The 20,684-nt window shown below is 48.2% G+C and overlaps 2 protein-coding genes across 7 annotated transcripts in view; both read right to left on the bottom strand.

Moving 5' to 3' along the window:
* Positions 1 to 811: 811 nt before the first annotated feature.
* On the bottom strand, positions 812 to 9,070 carry NKRF (NFKB repressing factor). The gene is made up of 3 exons (XM_051784176.1): positions 8,665 to 9,070; positions 5,303 to 5,424; positions 812 to 3,259 (listed from the first exon to the last, which is right to left on the bottom strand). Exons 1-3 carry the CDS (start codon positions 8,868 to 8,870, stop codon positions 1,260 to 1,262), a joined length of 2,328 nt encoding a protein of 775 aa, XP_051640136.1. The 5' UTR covers positions 8,871 to 9,070; the 3' UTR covers positions 812 to 1,259.
* Positions 9,071 to 9,958: 888 nt separating this feature from the next.
* Positions 9,959 to 20,684, bottom strand: part of SEPTIN6 (septin 6) — a 29,197-nt gene continuing 18,471 nt past the window's right edge. For 2 of the 6 annotated variants that reach the window (XM_051784629.1, XM_051784612.1), the window contains exons 6-11: positions 19,340 to 19,436; positions 18,912 to 19,080; positions 18,284 to 18,416; positions 17,426 to 17,616; positions 15,465 to 15,508; positions 11,935 to 12,970 (exon numbers count right to left, since the gene is read on the bottom strand). In XM_051784629.1, the coding sequence (XP_051640589.1) occupies positions 15,505 to 15,508; positions 17,426 to 17,616; positions 18,284 to 18,416; positions 18,912 to 19,080; positions 19,340 to 19,436 (594 nt within the window). In that variant the 3' untranslated portion in view covers positions 11,935 to 12,970; positions 15,465 to 15,504. The other 4 variants (XM_051784621.1, XM_051784593.1, XM_051784602.1 and 1 more) reach the window with 3 other exon arrangements.

Here is a 20,684-nt window from a genome sequence, read left to right as displayed (position 1 = left end):
CGTGGCAAATACAGGCAGCAGAAAACCAAAGGCAAGAGCTGAGACACAATAACAGGAGAACAAACAAAAACACTGCATGAGGACCGACTTAGCGGTACAGAACCACTGCTGACAGAAAAACCAGCACGCCTGACTCTGGACTCTTCCAAGACCAGTTCCTAACCTTTATGCTCCCCAGGCATGAAGTGAATGTTCTCCAAGGCTCACAGAGCACCGTGTCCTGTGGTGCTGCTGGTGGAGCAGCACAGCCAGAGGTCAGCCTGCTTCCCTGGCACGGAGGGAAGCGTTCCAGCCTCCTGGAGAGCTGCCACGCTCACACAGGGGTCAGAGCAAGGCCACAAGGTCACTGGTGAATCTCCCTCCACAGGCACAAGCAAAGGTACAGGGATGGAGCAGAGAAATAATCAGGCACAGATTTGTTTTTGCTCAGGATTAAAGAGCTGATATTCAAAGTAAAAAAATAAGTTATATAACAGTCCCCACAAGCTACATGAGCATCTTTGAGCGTGGGCTCTGCATTTACCTCCAGTTTTTACATTTCACACTTCACCATGGCATTTGCACATGTCAAGCAGTTCTCCAAGGCAGAAAGGCGCTGGGATTCTCTCAGTCCAATACGCTGGCCACGAAGGTGCCTTCGGTGATTCTCAGAATGGGAGACTCGGGGTAGAAATCTATGAATAAAACTGTACTGCTGGTTAAGGTTTACATACTGTACATACACACGTGGCAGAGACAAGACCTCAATACATGTATTTCTCAAGAATAAACAGAGTTTTCACACTTTTTTTATACAAAGTGTGACAAATCCTTTTTTTTCCAGAAATAAAACTTTATTGTCATTAATATCAATTTTACATACAGGTTTATGCCCCCAGACTGCATTTCCTTTGTTTTTTAATTATTTAAAAAAAAAAAGGCTTTTTTTTTTCCTTCCTTGTTCAAAAAGAATAATGGACCTATGATTTTAAATGATGTCAAATTCCTTCTCATTGGACATGTGTGTTTGCTATTACAAAACTATTAAAATGTGAAGGAACAAGTAATATCAAAGACACATACAGTAACTGCACTACTGCTTTTGGGTTGTGCTAATGTACTGGAACAGAACTCGGTCGGTTCTAAACGCCTAACAACATTTTAGAAATTATATTGCCAAAGTAAAAGATGACATTATTACCCACAAGAAAAATGCAGCATCTCTTTCTTTAGTTGAGTGTCCAGGAAGCTCAGTCTCTGGTCTAAGGGGACACCTCACCTCAGTTTGCTTGGGGCATGATAAGCTCATAATGCCCAACCTGGCCTTCCTGCTTCAGCTGGTCTAACAGATCTTCCTTGCGCCGCTTCCTGCTCACCACCAAGTATCTGTTGTGTCCCTGCCCGTGGGATTTACTTTTAAGACCATATTTTTGGGCTATCTGATGTATCTGCTTCCGCTCATCCATGGTCAGTTCTCTAGAGAAAGTCAAGTCAATGTGACTGTCTGAGCGTGCATAGTTTCGAATGATCTCTTCAATATCTCTTTTAGCAATTCTGTTCACCCTTTCTACATCAAGCCCAAGTCCTTCCCTTTTAAACTGCTCTTTCACTGAAATAGGCTCTCTAATTCCTTCACCATCTTTCCCTAGGCCACCGCCTGTCCAGCCCATCTTTCTTAAAATTTGGTTCCCAATGTTGTCTTCTTTGATCTTCTGTTTGAAAGCCTCTTCTGCTGATCGACCCCGGATCTCATTTCTGGAGATGACGTCTTCGACGGTGCCTTTCTTCAGGTTATTAACAACAGTTGGCTGAGTCTTTTTGAGGATTTTCACAGCTTCCTCTGCTGCCTCATGCTTGACAGATTTCTTCACTCCAACTGCTTCTGCGATGAATTCATCCTCAAGCATCACCTTGCATTTCCATCGCATGCCTGTCATCCTCTCGAACACGTACTCCACCGTCATCTTGTTGAACTGGGCAGTGTCGTTCAGCGTACACACGGGGTTGCTGGAGTTCTCATAGATCACCAGGTCCTTCAGGTCCTTCTTCCTCCCGGAGCCCCGCGACGAGCAGCCCACTTTCTGCACCTGGGTCACTTTGAGGGACGCTATATTTGACTGCATCTTCTGCAGGATTTTCAGGGCCTCCTCAGCTGCTGCGTGCTTGCTGGTCTTTTTCGTGCCAAACCCCTCGGCCAGGCAGTGATCTTGGAGATACACCTGACACCGCCACGAGCGGTTGGGCATCAATTCGTACTTATATTCAACAGACATTTTGTTGTATGAGGCAGAATTGTTCAGTATTCCTATTGCGTCACTGGCGTTCTCCGTGAGGACAAAACTAGTCCAGTGTTTGTTGGTATTGGCAGAACCCTTCACGGCTTCAGTACCGGGCTGCAGTGGGACACAGTCCCTGTTGGCAACTACAAACTCCTCGTGAGGCTTGAGAGCAGGAGGGAAATCCGTGCGACACACGCCCGCCTCGCACACCACCAGGTCCTCGTGGTAGGTGTGCTTGAACTTCCGCTGGACAACTCGAACTTCCACGGACTTCTTCAGCAGCTTCACTGCCTGCTCCGCGGCTCGATCCCGGGACCCGTTCTTGCTGCCGGCGTAGCCAGTGGCCAGGTAGACATTCTGACATCGCACTTCGCAGGCAAAGCCATCTGTCAGGAGCTTCTTGCTCTTGGGGAGGTCAGCAGGGGCGATCTCTTTCAGAGGAACATAAATATATTCAGGATTTGTCTTGCATGCCTGAATCGAACGTGTCAAAAGATAGGTGAAGTTAATTTTATCAGTCCCAGTGTTTGCATCTGGGTTGGCGAGATTTTTCCAGACAGCTGCTGACAGTTTCTCCATAAAGCTCTGCTTCAGCATTATTGCTGACGGAGGGAAAGTCTCTGATGTAGACGGGGCAGTTGAAGGGGAAACAGAAACCTGCAACGAGCTGCTTGTGTTAGAGTCCACACTATTCACAGCCCTCTTGGCTGTTGGTGCTGCTGCTGCTGCCGGGCCTGTAAAGCCTAACCCAGCTGTGCTGGAGACCTGGGGATCCACGTCCCGTGCATTCACAAAAGAATTTGTACAGTTTTCAGCTGGCTGTGCCATGCTGTTTGTATTTGCCTCCTGGTTCACCTCCTGCGTTTGGTTATCCAGAGAACTGTCCTTCTTGCCATCCTTCTCAGCACTGGTGACAAAGTGTATGGGTTCAAAACGTGGTCGCACTCGGAACTTGGGGGTCACCTTTTTGGGCGGCTCAGGAATCTTCTCCGGCTCTGGACCTAGGAAATGGAAGAAAATTACACAATTACCAATATGTGCATGACAGGGAGGCAATGTTTTCAGAGAGAGATCTCCAGGAGGAGCCTGCAGGTTCTGAACACAGGATTCCCACTCCTTAGCCAAAACCCAACAGGTTTCTTTCCAAAGACGTTCACAATAGATCAAAGACGACCAGTCATTCTTGTGCAGGTCACTACAGTGGTATTTCCACCTTCACAACTACCACACAAAAATCTTTACCTATTTTGTTACACGATGCTGCCCCCCAGCACTGCCCACTGAACCCATCCAGTAATTTCTGAAGTTAATCCACTAAAAGCTACTAAAACAAGTAAAACTACAAGACAGAACACCAGAGCAGGACAGAGCCTCAGCTCTGACTCTGCTGCATGGTTGTGGAATGATCTCAGATAAACTACTTCAGGTCTTCTCATCTGAGGGGGAACACAGTGAGATTGAACCCTCCTTTCCAAAACACACAGGGTTGTTACTGGCTTTGACATTTTCTGTCAAAGTAATTTCTTTTGGCTAAAGGGCACCAAACATGGAGAAATCTGCCCAAGTTGCAGTGGCTGGGGGCCCCATTATACATTACTGAGAGACCTCTTGTTTCTTCACCAGAAGAAATGCTAATGAGGCAGACTATCTTGACATGCACAGTGACTGCAGAAAAGGAGAATCAAATAGCTGACAAGCAAATATGTAACATCTAAGAGATGGTTATACAAGACTTCTGTGAAAGATTTAGCCCCCACACGCTGACGTGGTACATGTGCGTAATTTCATCGGGGGAGCAAAAGGCCACCTCAGTGCTGGGAAATGCTGCCTGATCCAGGGCCAACGTGTGCAGCCCTAATATAGGTCAGGCAGCACATCTGTCTAGACATCAACCACCAGAGCATGGTTATCATGGCCCAGCTCCCTGCAGGTGAAAACAGTGCTCTGCACACAGCACAAACAGCCCCTCCCTCCTATTTAAATCAGGTGACAAAGCTCTTACACACACGTTAAATCCTTTGCTCATCAGTTCTGATGAATTATGGCAACATTTCCATTTCTTGCTGTTTGTATTTTGATGGTTGCACTGCAGCAGCACCTAAAGGCTCTTGCCAGCAGAACAGCTCTTTATGCTGTCTGTGCAACATGACATAGAGAAACCCTCCTCTCAGAGCTGCTGCCTGTGACAGTCAAAACATGGGAGAAAAGCAGTATTTATCTCAGTTTTACAGCTGGCCCATGGAAGCACAGAAAGACTGCTGGCTGCCAAAGTAAGGGAAGCAACTGTGGCAGAGTTAGGGATTATATCCAAGCCTAGAGGAGTCCTGTGCTTCACACAGGACACACACATTTGTGCTGCACACAGCCACAGTGCTGGCTGACCCAAGGGCCTGCCTGCACCCACACCACACACAGGGACACAATTCCCACCCCTCTCCAGAGGGAGGGCAGGCAGCTCTGAAGGTGCTGCAGAGAAGCCAGCAGACAGAGCCTGTTGAACTGCCAGCCTCCTCTGCCTGCTGCATTTCCTCCACTGGAAAAGCCAGAGCTGGAACACTGATCCCTGCACCCATGGGACTGGGTTGACACAGGCAGACTCTTCCATTCCAGTAGGGAATTAAGAAGAACAAAATCAAAACTAGACATCATCTCACCCCTCCTCACAACAATTCTCCAGGCAGGTCATAACTCAAAATCAATGAGCTGAACTCCACATCTCCACATACACGTACAGCCCCTCCTTGGGTTAGAACGTCACCCCACAGGGATTTCATTACACAGATTCGATTTCCAACACTATCCCTAGAGAAAACCAATTACCTGATAATCTAAATGAAAAATGGCATTTTCTTAAGCAAAGAGAGAACTCTGCATGAATTATGCACACAGCAGAGGAGGGGGAGCAGCTGCAGTCCAGCAGAGCACGTCATGGACACATCTCCCCAGTTTACCATGTCGGCTGTCATTGCCCTCCCCACACTCCCACTGATGCCCACCAGACAGGGACAGGGAAGGGGGTCCCTGACACAGGCACAAATACTCACTGTCTGATGGAGAGCGGTGTCTCTTGAGCTTCCTGCTGGGAACCAACTCGTAGCTCCTCATCTCGCCGATGTCGATGCCTTCGGCCATCTTGAGAACCTTCTCCATGACCTGCACGCCATATCTGTGTGGATCCAACAGCAAACCACCTGAGAGCCGGTCCCACGGGCAACACACACATGCACACACGAGCTTTTGTTATGTAAAACGAGAACTAAGGCTGCCTGGGACACAGCAGCTGGTGCAAGGGAGACACTCCCTTGATTCTGCTGGAGCAGAGCTGAGCACTGTCCCCCTGCCATGGCCAGTCCAGCACGGGCAGAGAGCCCCACAGCAGCTGAGGGGGCTCACTTGTGAGTAACAAACCATGCAGCCACCACACTGACAGTGTTCTACACTGAAATTTAAATACATTATCTGACAAAATACAGTACTTGGCAGAGCTACTAGGAGCACTAAGGAACACAGGGTGTGGAGAAGGAGGAGCAGCTTCAGTGAACTAAGCTCAGGAGTTCAGGCTGGCACTGGAGTCCCGTGTGGGGCAGCAGCCACAGCCTGCACATCACCAACACCAAGATCAGGTGACAGAGGCACTGCTCAGCCTAAATCGACCCCTCTTTAAAAAGCCAGACTAAATTCTGGCTTGGTGCTGTAACCAAAATGTTTCAGATCCCTGAGCCACGATGGAGGTGAGGAGGTTGCAACGCCCCAAGCAAACCCTGACCCTGCCACAGCACTGGGGTTCTGCACAGGTGGGACTTGCACGGCACAGCCCTGTCCCTCTCCAGCCCCATCGCTCTCGGCCTTACAGCCCCAACCAGCACAGTTTGCCCTTGCTCTGGGGATCTGTCACATGATTTCAAGCCATTTGCACACTGAAGCTGAAGAGGAAAAAACCCCTAAACCTTTCTATCCAAGGATAACCTACAATCATGGCCTGAAAGCAGCCTCTGAGAGCTTCACCCCATGGGTCAGAACAGAGAACAAGCAATGCTGTACCTGTTCCACGTGTGCTCACCTTCCAAAGACAGAAAGCATCAGGTCACCACCCATCACAGGAGTCTACAAGTGTCATGAAGTGCTGCAACAACTTGCACCAGCTTTTAAATACTACTGTTTCAAGGGCTCTGGAAATCCACTCATCCTCCACTCAAGATATGCCCTTCCTGCTCCTGATTTAGAGGGCCAGGCAGAAATTAGATCCATTTAAATTCCTGGCTGAGAACTCTGAGCACACACTCCTGCAGTCCCAGCACAGCTCAGCCCCCAGCAGAGAGGCAGTGGAACTGTGCAGGGGAAGAAAATGTCAGGAGGGATCAAAGGGAGGCAGACAGTGGTGACACCCTCACTCTCTTGCAGCGGAAAGGGAGAGGGATGGGAATCTCTGTTCCTCTCTCTGGCTTACAGGGAAGAGGACATTACCCGTGATGGACAATGCTCCTTTCCAGCAGGGTGCAAGAACAGCTTAGATTTGACATGTGTCGTTCTTCTTCACAAGGGATGGAGACCTTTGGGGCTCAGATTTCTGCCAGGGGGGCAGGGAAATCAACCAGTCCCAATGTGTTTGTCTAACCTGGCCTTAGCAATCTCAGGCTGTGGAAACTGCATGTGGAGGCAGAGGAATCCCACGCCTCCAGTGCCTAACTGAAGTCTCCCTGGTTTGATTTTAATACATTACCCCTTACTCTGATCCCAGCAGCTGTAGAGCACAATGCTTCCTCCTACCCCATTCTGCAGCCACCGTGAACATATCCGAGAACACAAACATCTTCTCTCATCCACCTCTAAACTAAATGGAGCCTTCTACATAACTCCTTCCTCACAGACCGTGTTTTCTAAGCCTTCTGGACATTCTCCAGATCACCTCCCAGCAGAACACTCACTCAGATTTCATCAGCAAAGACTTTGATCTGTATTTACTCTGACAAACAGGTTGTCTTCAGCCAGGAAGTAATCAACAACAGCAAAACAAAACAAAGCAAAAACCAAACCCCACCAACTCAAAAATCAACCAGCAAACTTAAAGAGAAAACAAAAATCCCCCAAACTTTGAAGATATTCCCTTGATACAGCAATAACAGCTCTTCCCAAGCAGCAAAAGGCAGTTCCAGGGAACTCTGCAGGTCCCTCCCATTCCCAGACAATACTAAGCAAAGCTGGAATTGTCTTTAACAGCCCAGCATGTTCCCCTGCTGTGTGTTCTCGGCTGAGCACAACATGGGGAAACATCCTCACTGGTAATGGCTCCACATCCATCCTGCCCAAATTGCATCTCCCCTGAGAGCTACAGGTGAAGATGATCATCAGGCACAGCATGTGCACTTACAGGCTTAAACTCTATCAGTTCTTGGGATCTGAGCTCTTCACACACAGTTGTTCACTCACTTTTGTTACCAGCACTTTGTATCACTGCACTAATTCCCAAAAGCACTGGCACAAAAAAGGCCCCCCAAGACAACACACAAACGCATTAACATGAGCTGATGGCCCACACAGCCTGTCTCTTAAGAATAAATTCTCAATTTTAACATACTACTCGAGCTTGGGAATTGGAAGCTATTTTAAAATTATGTTTAATTTCGGTGCTTGCAGACCAGAACAGTTTAGTACTTGAACCAGAAAGGAACAAGGGAACAGGCAGATCTGTATTTAAGGATGCTGACTCGGCTCTGTACAAATGACACGAAGTATTCCCCCCACAGGGCTCCGGGACGGAACAGTAATCAAAGTCAGTTATGTGCCCCCAGCGCTCACAAGCTCCTCTGTCACTGCACAGCTTGCAGAAGTTGGTCGTTAAGCAGTTGGTTCTGCCCTTAAAGCCTCACGTCCACTTAAAAACAATCACAACACCGGAGGTGTCGGTCGGAACGTGGGTGTCGTTTCTGCAGATCTCCAGTTCGGCTGGATTCTGGTAATCCTGATACAGGACTGCTTTCATCTCACAGGCCTGTTTCTCCCAGAAAAGCCGAGAATTAAGGGCACTGTACCGGCTGCTTTACGCGCAGAGGGAAACTGCTCACTTAAATGACAAAGCACAGCATCACCAGCTTAACGAGTCCTGGGGGCGGGACATCAAGAACTACTTTCAAAACACAAATTAACTTTTCCAGCAGCTTGCTTCCCTCCACATGCAAACAGGGGCATATCCGAGCAAAGAAAACTGCCAAGGAGCTGAATTCTCCCGCACCAACCCGTTCCACCTCAGCCCTTCCGCCGTTGTTTCTTAGAAGGCAGCTGGGGCCGAGACTCGGCCACGACGGGAGCCCGAGCCCCTTCTCCCAACGGGGGCGGCTCCGAATTCTGCCCCGAGTCGGGACCCCCCGAGCCGCGCTGACCCCGCGCCGGGGGTGCCCCCGGGGCTCACCTGCAGCCCATGAAGACGTGGTTGGTCCAGAGCACGGAGAGAGCGAGCAGCTGGTCGATGGCGGCGCCGGGGTAGGCGGGCAGGTGTCGGAGGATGAAGCGGCGGCGCAGCGCCCATTGCCGCTCGGTCTCGTTGTACTGCCGCCACTGCTCCACCGCCGGCTCGGGCACCGCCTCCGGCTGCGGCTCGGCGGGCGGCGGCGCCATGGTGGGCAGAGGCCGCGGCGCCGGACCCCGCCGGGGGCGCGGACCCTCCGGGCCCGGGCGCGTTCGGCGGGACCAGGCCCCACGTGCGGACCAGGCCGCGGCGCGCTGTGGGCCAACGGGGAGCGCGGGCGCGGCCCGGCCTCAGCCGCCCCCCCTAGCCCCGCTGGCCGGTGCCGGTGCCGCCGCGGCCCCGCCGCCCCCGCCCCTCCCCGTCCCCGTCCCGGTCCCGTCACTCGCGCGGGGCCGAGCAGGGCGGCCCGGCCGGCACCGCCTCACGTGGCCGCGCGTCACGGTCGCGCGAGACTCCGACACCATAGCGGGGCCCGGGCGCCACGGGGCACAGCGCCCCCTGCCGGCGGCCGAGGGCGGGGCGGGGTCAGACCGGGGGCGGGGCCACGGCCAGGGGGCGGGGCTTAGGCAGCCCCGGCGGAGTGTCCCGACGGTCCCGAGGCCGCTCCTTCCCTTCCCTTCCCTTCCCTTCCCTTCCCTTCCCTTCCCTTCCCTTCCCTTCCCTTCTTCCCTTCTTCCCTTCTTCCCTTCTTCCCTTCTTCCCTTCCGTCTCTCCGCGGGTCCCGCCCTGCCCCTGGCGTTGCCGACCACCGTCCCCGCCGGGCTCTGACTCCCCTGTGACGGTCTGGAACTGCCCCGGCCCCGGCGGGAGCCCCGATCACAAACCACAGCAGGCGCGCTGGCTTTTCGTAATTTTTTATTTAAAATTGACATGAAAGTTAGAAAGGTCACAGGCGGAACAGTGCCGGTTCCTCGGTGTTTTGCCATGTAAATATACGCGGTGCAGTTCCATGTGTAAAAAGGGAAGGGGGCCGGGATGGGGAGGTGGCTCTGGAAGCATGCGGGGAGCGGGCAGGGCAGGACGGGGCTGGTCCGGCACTTCTGGACCAGCTCACAGGGTGCGGAGGGGCTGCTGTGATGGTTATACCAGCCCCCAGCACCGCCTCTCCCTCCTGGTACTGTCAGCTTTCCCTAACTTTAAAGAACAGGAGGAGGTGCAGTTAGGAAAAAGAAAGTACCACTTGACCCACGTCCACCAGGCTTGTTTAACAGGGTGGTGAGACACAGGAGGACACCAATGAAAACACACAGTTCTTACTTTATTTCTTTGATAAAATTAAATATTTTGTGGCTGCCAACAGAGTAAGTTGCACCATGTTCATATTTCCTTTGATTCTCGAATGCACGGTTTCCAAAACCAGTCAAACAATAGCATATTGAAAATATTCCTTAGGCTTCACACCCCAGGGAAGCCCACGACATTTATATTATTAAAGACAACATTAGAAAAAAAATATGCCCATAACAACGTTTGAAAATGTATTCGCTACATCATTAGTCCAAACATGACATTTCTGTCGCTCTTCAAAATCCCAGGTAACAATCAGTTCCCCCCATATCACCCTGTCTTGTCACACAAATTACAAGACACTTCAATTTTAGGTATCATGCAAGTCAGTAAAAGAGCTTCTTTCCAAGACACTAACACTGAAGATTTGTTCCCCCCTCCCCAGACATAAGACCCTTAAACTCTTCTAGAAGTGGCAGTCTTCTCCCTCAGACACAGTGCAGCTGGCGAAGACAGATTAAAAAAAGCTACAGAGAGAGAAAAGGGGTAAAAAAGAGAAAAAACCAGAAGATTAGCAAAAAAAGAGAAAGACACTCAAAAAGCAAGAAAAAGAGATGCAACATGAAAACAGCTGACAGAGGAGAGATGGCATCTCCTTGTGGCACCCTCAAGTACTTCAGAAACCACACATATAAAACCCCTTTTTTCTTTAAAGTCTTTTTAAAGACTTTGCATAACTTTAAATAACTTTCTAATAAGGCAAATGGTCAGGAAGAACAGTCAATGACCTGCAGTAAGGTAAAAAAAGCAACATTAAATGGTTATTTAGCAGGTAATCTAGAAATCCTTGACAGATTGATATTGACTGGTTTGGGGAGCAGGGTAACATGCAACAGTAGGGGAAGAAGTAAATATTCAAATTATTTTAACTTCCTAAAACCCCCCAAACGAACCACAAAGCAATCAAAGAGTTCTATGGGATATGAAACTGTGTTTATGGTGAAACAGAATACCTGAGAAAATACATTGCAATCAAGAGTTTGGACTGCCCTGACTGCTGGAAACGGAGGCCAGACCTTAGTGTGATCTGGGCAGCTGCTGCTGCGAGCAAGAGCTGGGCTGGCACTGTGCTGGAACTGCTCATGGGCCTTTGGCATCACCCAGAGCACTTCTCCAGGAAAACTCTGAGCAGCAGCTTGCACTAAAACAAGACCACCTATCAGGGCTAGGCCTGACATAAGCTTATCTCCTAAAAACCCAGAGTTTGGAGGGTTTTTGTTGAGGCTGTTTGGCAGCAATGCATCCTGATCTTTCAGCAGGGGCAGGACGTGTGGATTCACCCCCACACACAGAGCACTGAGCCTGCCCACAGCACGACTGAAGAATCAGGGTCACAACAAGGAACTCTGAAATGGAAATGAGGATTTACATGCTAGTCTTCAAGGAGCATGAACTAGCAACAGAAAAAAATAAAAGAAAATTTTAAAGGATAGATGAAGCCATGAAAATGACACCAAGTTTAAAGAGAAAAGAGTGCTTTATCTCTAAACTATGTGATAATTAAACTAAGGTGGTGTTGTCATTTTAACGTCACCAATAAATACATTTAAACTGCGTTGTTATTTTGCCAGCAAAAATAACTCACAGAACTTATTTCCCTATCCCTTATCTATCTAGGTAGAGAGAGACCAGGAAAAAGGATAATCCATTAATTGTAGGGGAAAAAAGTATGGTAGGATTGGAAGTTGCAGCATCCGAAACCTTGTTAGCACTGATTTTACATTGTTTAATAAAAGCAATAACCATGAGTACATAGGAAAGACAGAATCACAACAAGGAGAGAGCAAGGGTAACACCCTGGAAAGGTCACAGCTGAAATGCTGTCACGTTTTATTAGACCCTCCGATTTAACAAGTAAATGAAGGTCCATTCCAGCCCATTGTATTCTGGGGTAATTACTCAGTACAGAGCCATGGGTTACTGTAAAAGAAGGGCAAAGAAAACAAAAAACAAAAGAAGTAAATGTTAACCAGAATTCACTGTCTGATGAACTCTTTATTTAAAAACAAAACTCAGCCAGAAATACACAGAGAAGACACCTGCAGGCAAACCACAGTTGCACTTGGCCAGAGTGAACTCCTGGCCCAGTGAGCAAAACACCCTCCTTTTTAGTGCAGATCTTGCAGTAAAAACAAGGCTTTTGCTGAATAGAAAATATGAAAAGCAACCTGCTAACATCTGTACACTTTTAAATGGATGCCAGCTAAAAAACATACAGGTTTTTGCATTAAAACCAGAAATTGCTGGAATCACTGAGAAGAAAGTCAAAGAAACAGCATCGTCTTTCTTCACAAACACTGATATGTACAGCAAGGTGTCCAGCTTTCCCTGAGATTGGATCCAGGATGTGCATCCAGGCCAGCACAATGAGAGGGAGACAAGGCAAGAGATCCTTCGTGACCCCTGCAGCATTCAGAGAACACTTAGTTGCAAACCATGGATCCAAATTTGAGAATTCCCCAAGCCTGAGGACCAGAGGTTTGGACTCAGGCCCATGCCTGTGAGGATGTCAAGTTTTACAAAAAGTCCTTGAAAATTATATGAGTCACACAGGGCAGCACAGAGGTGGTAACAAGGGGTTAGGCACAGCAAATTAATAAGGAAGAGGGCAGCCAGTCTCTTGAGACAGCACATCCCACCCCACGGCAGCATCTGGGGTCCCACCACGGGAGGTAAATGCACCCCCCAAGCAGCCCTGGCACAGCACAGAGCAGGGACAAAGAGCTGAGCAATGGGAAGAGGGCACACACACGGGAGCACTGGGAATCAGCAACGAGCACCTCTGGGCAGCTCGAGTTCCTCACAGGGACAACCACAACAGCCCGGGGCTCTCACTTAAACCAGAGTTTAAGCACAGGGGGGAGCAATGGGCAAAGGTGAGCAAACAGGCACAATGGAGTGTTAACCGGGGGTGGGGCATTCGCCTCTGGTGCGAAGGGAAAGGCTCTACAGGAAACCCGGACTGAAAATGAAAGAAAAAGGCAGGTTAATGGTTTTATGGATTAATGACAAAAAAAAAATCCAAAATAAAAATACGAATGTTTCCTAACACACACACACACAAAAAAAGAAATGCTGCTAAGTGTTAATGATGTTTAATTTGACTACAGAACATGCTTTATGCAGACACACACATGCATACACGCACACACTCAGCAGTGGGATGAACCAAATTTATTTTCTAAAACAATCCTCTCACAGTTTTGCAAGATACAGAACTCGTCAACTATGACTTGTTTGTATTCATGCAAAACAGTGGAGCCCTGCAATACTTTATGGATCAATATGGAGAGTGTTTTTTTGAATTCTGGGAAAGTACCATATATACATATTTAATTTAGCAACAACAAATGCTCATTGAAAAAGGCACTGTCTGCATTTGTGTAGCGGGAACAAAGAACTTCATTTGATTCAAAGCCCGGCACACAACAGTGTACAGTTATGAGGGCTGCCAAAAGCAATCCAAACCCAACAAAAATCAGCAATGTTCACTCTAACTGCACTTTAGCCGTGCCTTCGTACTCAGCACCAGAATGAACAGTTATTCCTTGAGCTTATTTTTTCACATTCAGAGTCTGATAAGGAGAGAATTGTTCTTTTCATTGTTTTACAGTTACCGGTACATTGATTCAACTGGACAGCTCAAGACGACTGCAAGCTCCAGTTCGAGGCAGTGCAAGACCCTTCTGAAGCTCTTCTGTTAAGTGGAAGGTCCCATTTAAATTACATTGAAATGCCTCTCACTGACAGCGTAATGTTTACTTGCTTTTCCATTTCCCTTGGTGGAGCTAAGAGGGTAGGAATCCTGGAATCAGCTTTACCTATTTAAGGGCAGACCATAATTTAGTCTAGACAATTCAGGAGGGAATGTCAGTCTTAGCTTTGTCTGCAGGGAAGGGTGGATTCGAGGCTGAGTTTTCAGAGTGTTTTATAGTTAAGTGCTGATGTTCCAACAGGTCACTTCTCTGAAAGGCCTGCACACCTCAGCCTCGGGTGCTCTAATCCTTGCCTTGGATAATGAGTATTGCTGCTCCGTCAAGAAGCAAGACATTCCTGTGGGAGCTTCCTTTTTCCTCTCACCAGAGAATCAACAACAAATTAAAAAGACTCAATTAAACACACTCAACCTAGCTGTAAGTAGACGACTGTCATTAGCAGTTTAACTAATAACCCTAATGAGGATGCTGCTCTCCTGCCAGGCAGAGTCATTTCTTATGTATCTGTGTTTAAATGACCCTTCCTTTTACAATAGATGCAGGCACTCCGCACTGCAGACCCTTGCTTAGGGCTGGCTTTGTTAACCCTTTCAGGCAGCCCTATCTGTTCCACAAGCCTGGCCATGACTTTGTGGCCACCTCACACCCCTGCTCACATGCAGGCAGAGACAGTGACAGTCACTGCAACTGGAGCAGAGCAGACTCACAGCATAACAGCCCTGACAGGGATCTCCTGCAGTGGGAACTCTCCACACCTTGGCAAAACTCCTCAGGCACTTGGATGCCAGCCTTATTCAGGGGCTAAGTGCTCTCTGGCAGGCTTTCTGGACACAAGTTGAGCACAGCCCTCCTTCTACCTCTATCCTTACCCTGGCCATGGGCACACTTGGCACGGCTCCCAGGGGTGTGGGTCTGTGCCTGCCTGCTACAACTGAACAGACAATCCATGGGTGACCTGTTTGCCTCCTAAAAGTGTCATAAAGACTCTCAGTCTCTCTTCAGAGCCTTCATTACCTGCTAATGCTCAACCCATTATCCCTTGTGGTTTTGCACAACCAACTATAATCAGTCAGCAGGTGAACACTGGTTTGGTTACTCAGCAGTAGCTTTTTTAATGTTCCCTCACACACACATACACACACACACATACACACAGAGAGTCTGGTGATTCTCTGGTGCTCTGGGACAAAGGAGAGCTCTAGGCTTGGCAGACTTTACTATCTGTTAGTATATGAAGAGGGGGATCTACCTTCACCTTCACTGTAACCACAAGTTAACACTACAACTTGGGAGGGGTGGGAGGTAAGGAGGAGAAAGGGAAGAAGTATTTACATGGATGGCTGGGCTGTATCATCAGCACCACATCTCCATAGCAATTGTTGCCATAGTATCAACATGGCCTGTGTGATTAAAGAATATAATTTATTTCTAAGGGAGATGGAATAAAGAGAACAGAGCCAACAAAGTGCTGGGAAGATTTAAAAGGAAAAGGACCTAATCCTTATTTTTTACGTTTCATATCCTAATACAAAGTCTCTGCATTTTACTTTGCAGAACCTTTGAAGACAATTACATCCCTTTTCTACAACTGCATATGTAGAGAGAAACTGGTAGAGCACATATTGTGAGGGTGAAAGCAGAGGAAGACAGAGATAATACTTATAGGCTTCTTTTACCCTTCCCTTTTTTAGGAAGGGTACTTGATCCCACTGTGAGGCTCTATTAGTTAATGACGCTTACCAGGACAATGTGCCTCATGCACCATGCAGCCAAACAGCAGCTAACTGTAAAACAGCACACAGGTAAAGAGCTAATGATGATGATAATGATGTCACAACAAAAACAACAAAAATAAACTAAGTCATGATTAGTGCAAATTACAGAGCTTAGGTTTAAAGGAGTCACCTGTGAAAGAAAAAGGCTAGTGTACTGCCAGACAGTAGTGAACTAGCTACAATTAAGCTACAGCTTGTGAAATTCATGGATTGTTGAGGAAAATTTATGATCTAAATACTGAAATGGATTATTAAGGACAACTGGAGAGGTTACAGAGCAAAGAAAGCAGCCCCATTTCTAACACAGCCATTTTCCTGGAGGAGAGGAAAGCCCCCTACTATCTTCCCAAGCCGTACTGAAGCACTGACCCATCTCTGTCATGGAGTTTTCTGTGCCCTTAAATGACCAGGACAGTACCAAAGCTTTACCATATCAGTGTGCTTGGTGTCAAGGAGCTCTTCTGAGATCAGAAGCACTTCAAGGAACAAGAGTGTGGCTCGGGCCACAGCAACTATTTGCTGATACTATAGGGCATCTTGTTTCCCTTTTCTGCACTCCTGACCCTGACTAATCTCAGGGCTGAAGTCTGCAGTCCTGAGTGACCAGATGTCTGAGAGCTATAAGCATGAAAGAACTCAGTTGTGTATTCCTTACACAGTCCAGGCTGGGGAGAGAAGTCTGCTCCCAGTCAGTCTCAGACTCCTCAGCATGAAAAGATACTAAAACCCCCTGAAGGTAATTCAAATGAGCAAATCAACATAGGCAGTGGAAAAAGGAACAGACTAGTGCTAATTACTCATCAGAAAAGAATGTTGACATAGAAGCAGCTCCAGTTCAAAATTAAAAGACTAAACCAGGATCTCATTTTTGTTATTGGGTGTTTCTCTCCTGTCTCATTTGATTCCAAGCTTAACGGTCATGGGCTTTTTCTCTGACAAACAATGCTGTCAGCTCTTTGGGCACATCCCATATTGTCCAATTTAACAGCACTTCCTCATGTATTTGAGACTGCATAGTGCAAGCAAGATTTGCTCTGGATTTGCCCCAGGGACGTGCAGAGGGGGGATTGTGGCAGTGGTACAAAACCAGACTCCTTTGTCTCTGCACCAGAGTGCACTCTGTCTGTACACTCGCCCAGGTGGCACAGTGCTTCATTTTGGGAAATGTACCCCAGTGGCAAGAACTGCTCAGTGCTGGGAGAACTGGGAGCACTGTTTCACTGTACAGCTGGTTGCTCTTGATCAACTGCAGAGCTTCAAGAGCCCAGGCCCCTAAGGGGCACTGCCCAGATCCCAGGACCCTTAGGAGGGGGTGGATCCCGAAACACCAGTCCCTGGCACAGGGAACCCCTGCTAAAGCCATGCAGTAACTCCCACTGCTTATGTGGAGGGCAAAAAGCTGATTTAGGACTGTAGAAGAATACTAGTGCTAACAAGGTGCTGTAACCTGTCCCCTCATTTTGCAGCCTTACATTTTGCAGGCTCCATAAGTCAAGACTTTTCACAGTCCAAGTTTTTTCCCAACCTGAACAAGTAAGAATCTGAGACAGGACATGCTCCTCTCTGGGGGTAGAGGAACACCCCTGCTACCCACACCCTTGCCTTGGCAGCTAGCATGGTTCCACTTCATTACAAGCACTGACAGACCAGGGGAGGAGCAGGGAATCTAGGGGAATAAAAATAAATTCATCCTCTCCCATGCTGTCAGCAGGCAATGAGGGAGGTTAGCACTGCTCCCAGCTCTTCAGGATGACAGCTGAAGGTTAAACGCTTCCAGCTACTGCTCAGCCTTACTAGGCATTAGATCTGGCTGCAAACCTTCCCATGATAAGGACTGGCTATGTTGGAAGGGAGATATGAACACCCAGAAAATTAGTAAAGGAGAACCATTACCAAAAGGCAAATGCCACTGGGTTAGCAACTTACTTTTTCCTTTCCTTATCCCTTTTAAGAGTTTGCGATCCTCCAGCCTGCTGAGCCTGAGACTGAAGCAATTCAGCTGCTGTCTTCCTTTGTTTAAATGCATTTACTTCATCATCCAGAGACTTCTTCTTATCCTCTAGCTTCTTTTTTTCATCCTGATGTAATTTCTTCAGGCGATCAAACTTTTCATGCAGCTAAAGGGAAAGGAGAGAGGTGAGGAGGACCCAGCACTACCAGATACTCTGTGCACAGGAAAAGAGGAAGATGGAAGGATCCCTTGATACCTGAGCCTGCAAGTCTCTATTGGTCTCTACATAATTTCTAGCTCCTGAGCTGACAGTGCCTAGACAAGAGCAGGGAACAGTCTCCTTCCACAACAACTCACAAACCAGGCAGTGTTCTAGTGAGGCATCATTGTGCACACTAAGAACAGAGGACTGAGAGAGCATAATTGTAAAAAAATCCCTAATCCATTTCCAGGAGTCTCTTCCTTATTCCTCTTTAAAGGTCAGTAAATTAATGGATTTTTCACAATGCTAATGAAGTTGTATGGGTATCCTTTTTGTATAACAAGTTTATTCAGGGGCTGCTTCTCTCCTTGACTTTTGCCACGCTGCACCTCTCCATCAGAATCAAGTCTATGGCCCTTTCCTGGTGCAGTAAGCTGTACTCAGTAAACACTGTGATTCAGTTCTGTCCTACAGGATGAACACCTTAACATCCCCATCCAAGTTAAACCTTAGACTTCTTGATAAGAAAGTCCTAAACCCCACTTTGCAGAAAGTGCTTTGGCAGCAACTACCTACTTGGGAGTGAATCTATCACTCACAACCACGAAGAGAGAAGTACTGCAGTCTTCACCTCTTTTTCAGCCTCCTTCAGCTCTGCTTCTTTCTCCTTGACCCTCTGGACAAACATCTGCCTCATTGCCTCTTCCTTTTTCTGCAGTTCCCCCAGAAACTCATTTCTTTTGGCTTCATAAGTTTCTTGTAAGCTAAAAAGAAAGGAAAGTCCAGTGATATCATTTGGAACAAACTCTGCTTCCTCTGACCTTCTGAAATCAGGCCCTCACTGTGAATATTGCTTGAACACAACACATTTGCTACTCACTCACCCACGTGTGCCCGAGGTCTTTTTTTGTCCAATAATTTTTGGGGTCTGTTACACTTTTCTGTATGCTGAATGTTGGGCAATTCAAAGAAACCCACCGGCAACAAACACTAGCTCAGAGGAACACTGCTGTGTCTCTGCAGCACAGATATTTCTCCTCTTATACTTGCAGTTTCAGTCAGTCCTGCACATGCTCCCCGTGTTTTCACCCTCTCTCACTCAGCCAGTACCTTTGCTGAATTGGATTTATCAGACCTGGCAGGTTTTCTTGGTGCATTGGTTCTTTCCATGCTCTCCCAAGGACACGCACACTTACACAAGCACGCGGCACATCCAGCAATGCCTCTCTCAGGCTCTCCTGTCTCCTCTAGGATCTCACCTGAAGGGTTTGCTGTCTGGATCAGTGTCCTTGAACCCCATCTCTTCCAGTTTGCACCGCCGGTACAGCTCGTAGTGGCGGGTGTGGGTCTGCTCACGAAGGTCCTCCATGTTCACGCGGATCAGCATCTCCCGCAGCTTCACGAAGTCACAGTGAGCTTCATTCTCCACTGGAAGAAGACACGGTAAGCACTAAGGTGGGGACAGAAACAAAGATCTCTTCCCATATTCCCCACTTGTCTACTCCTCCAACAGGTTTAACAGCCCTTTGGAGCAGAGCAAACTGTCGCTATAGGCCTGACACAAGGATTTAGCAAAGGATAATTCCCCATGAGATAATAAAGTCCAACAGGCCTTTCCGCCTTTTACGAGAGCCCACTTGCATACGTGTCACCATTCATGCCATGAAAATCCCAGGGCTCAACTCACCCTGCACTGTGCCCCAGGGGTACTGACGAGCTTTCATCATTTTGTTTCCTATTTTCAGCTCCTCCGTGCTCCCGATCACTGCAAATGGCAAGTGGGCCTGGAACACATTTCATGATACCCACATTAGTCCCTCTCACACCTGGCTGACCTGCCAGCACACAGAGATTAGCACAGCCACTGAGCAGAACAGTCATTACGCACACGCTAATCTCAGGGAGTCTAGTCACTGGCCACTAGCCCAAGACAAAGGGGGAGCAGGGTGGGTCCTTTTTGGAAACCTTGTTAGTGCTACCACTCTATATCCTCTACCTGGCTGATCCTCCCAGCCACAGGGTCTCAGGTGAGATGAGCCAGTCAAGACTGGCATCAGAATGCCAGCTCGAACAATGTGCTGCGCGGCGCTGACTGCGGTGCTGTCCCGGGGCTGCCGTGGCTGAGGAGAACATCTGCACAAGCACAGAAGCAGTAAGAGGTCTTGGAGCCTTCTTGGTTTTTTATCCCCCCTCCACTCCCTTGGCTCACACTGGAGCACAAGACTCCTTGCTCCATCGGATCATGAAATAGAAGTCCATCCTTCACCCCCAGAGAACAGCTCCTTCCTCCCCGCTTGCTTCAGCCCTGGTGAGGAAGGGCTGAATGTGTCCCTGCACAGGGTCAGCCTCCATGGCCACGTGTGCCCCGAGGTGTGCCCCAGGCTGAGCTGGGAATGACTCTGCATTCCCTGGGGCTCACAAGAGAGATGTGCTTTTCAGAAATTCAGAAATCAAAAACAGTCATTTCTCAGTAAAGACAGTCTCTCTGAAGAATGCGAAGAGATTTGCCCAGTGCAAGCTCAGCAAAACTGGAAAATAAACACTCCCAACACTTATCTAAGCTCTGAAGACCTCACCTTACAGTCCCCTCATTCCCTAGACTCAGGCAGCCGGGCAAACCCCCAACACTGCCATCATACTTTGCTGCACTTTTCTGTGGCGCAGTAAGTGAGATTTGTCCACACCTCCACTTGCTCTTGGGAACAATACTGTGCATTCTGCCAAGCTGCAAAGAAGTCCAGTGCAAAGTTTCAGCACTTTAAAAATGAGAGTTCCAGCTCCCTGCACCAAGCCCTTCTGCTGAGTTTCGTGCAGTGACATTTGCTAGAGAGCTTTTAAAGTGTGCTGAGTTCTGGGCAGTTGAAAGGGCCCCAGGAAACCAACCACGTGGAAGATCAGTGACCCTGGATTGCTCTCAAGAACAGGCAAGAGAATTCCATAGCTTATCTGAAAACTTGGACAAGTTCATGACAGTTGATACAAGCAAAAGATTTCACAGATTATGTTTTCTGCTCTCAGAGTGTGGCTCATAG

Source organism: Manacus candei, unplaced genomic scaffold (assembly GCF_025592945.1).
Source record: "Manacus candei isolate 608988 ecotype Guabito, Panama unplaced genomic scaffold, ASM2559294v1 h1tg000003l, whole genome shotgun sequence".
NCBI classification, from domain to species: domain Eukaryota; kingdom Metazoa; phylum Chordata; class Aves; order Passeriformes; family Pipridae; genus Manacus; species Manacus candei.
Note: the sequence above shows the minus strand (reverse complement) of the source record. Positions and strands in the feature narration are given on the sequence as shown.

Bases quoted from the DNA above. Each gene is read 5' to 3' on its own strand.
- NKRF (XM_051784176.1), bottom strand. From the start codon at position 8,870: ATGGCGCCGCCGCCCGCCGAGCCGCAGCCGGAGGCGGTGCCCGAGCCG. The intron at 5,425-8,664 runs GTGAGCCCCGGG...GGATCCACACAG, and splicing joins CACGTCTTCATGGGCTGCAG to ATATGGCGTGCAGGTCATGG. The intron at 3,260-5,302 runs GTGAGTATTTGT...TCCATTTCCTAG, and splicing joins ACACCGCTCTCCATCAGACA to GTCCAGAGCCGGAGAAGATT.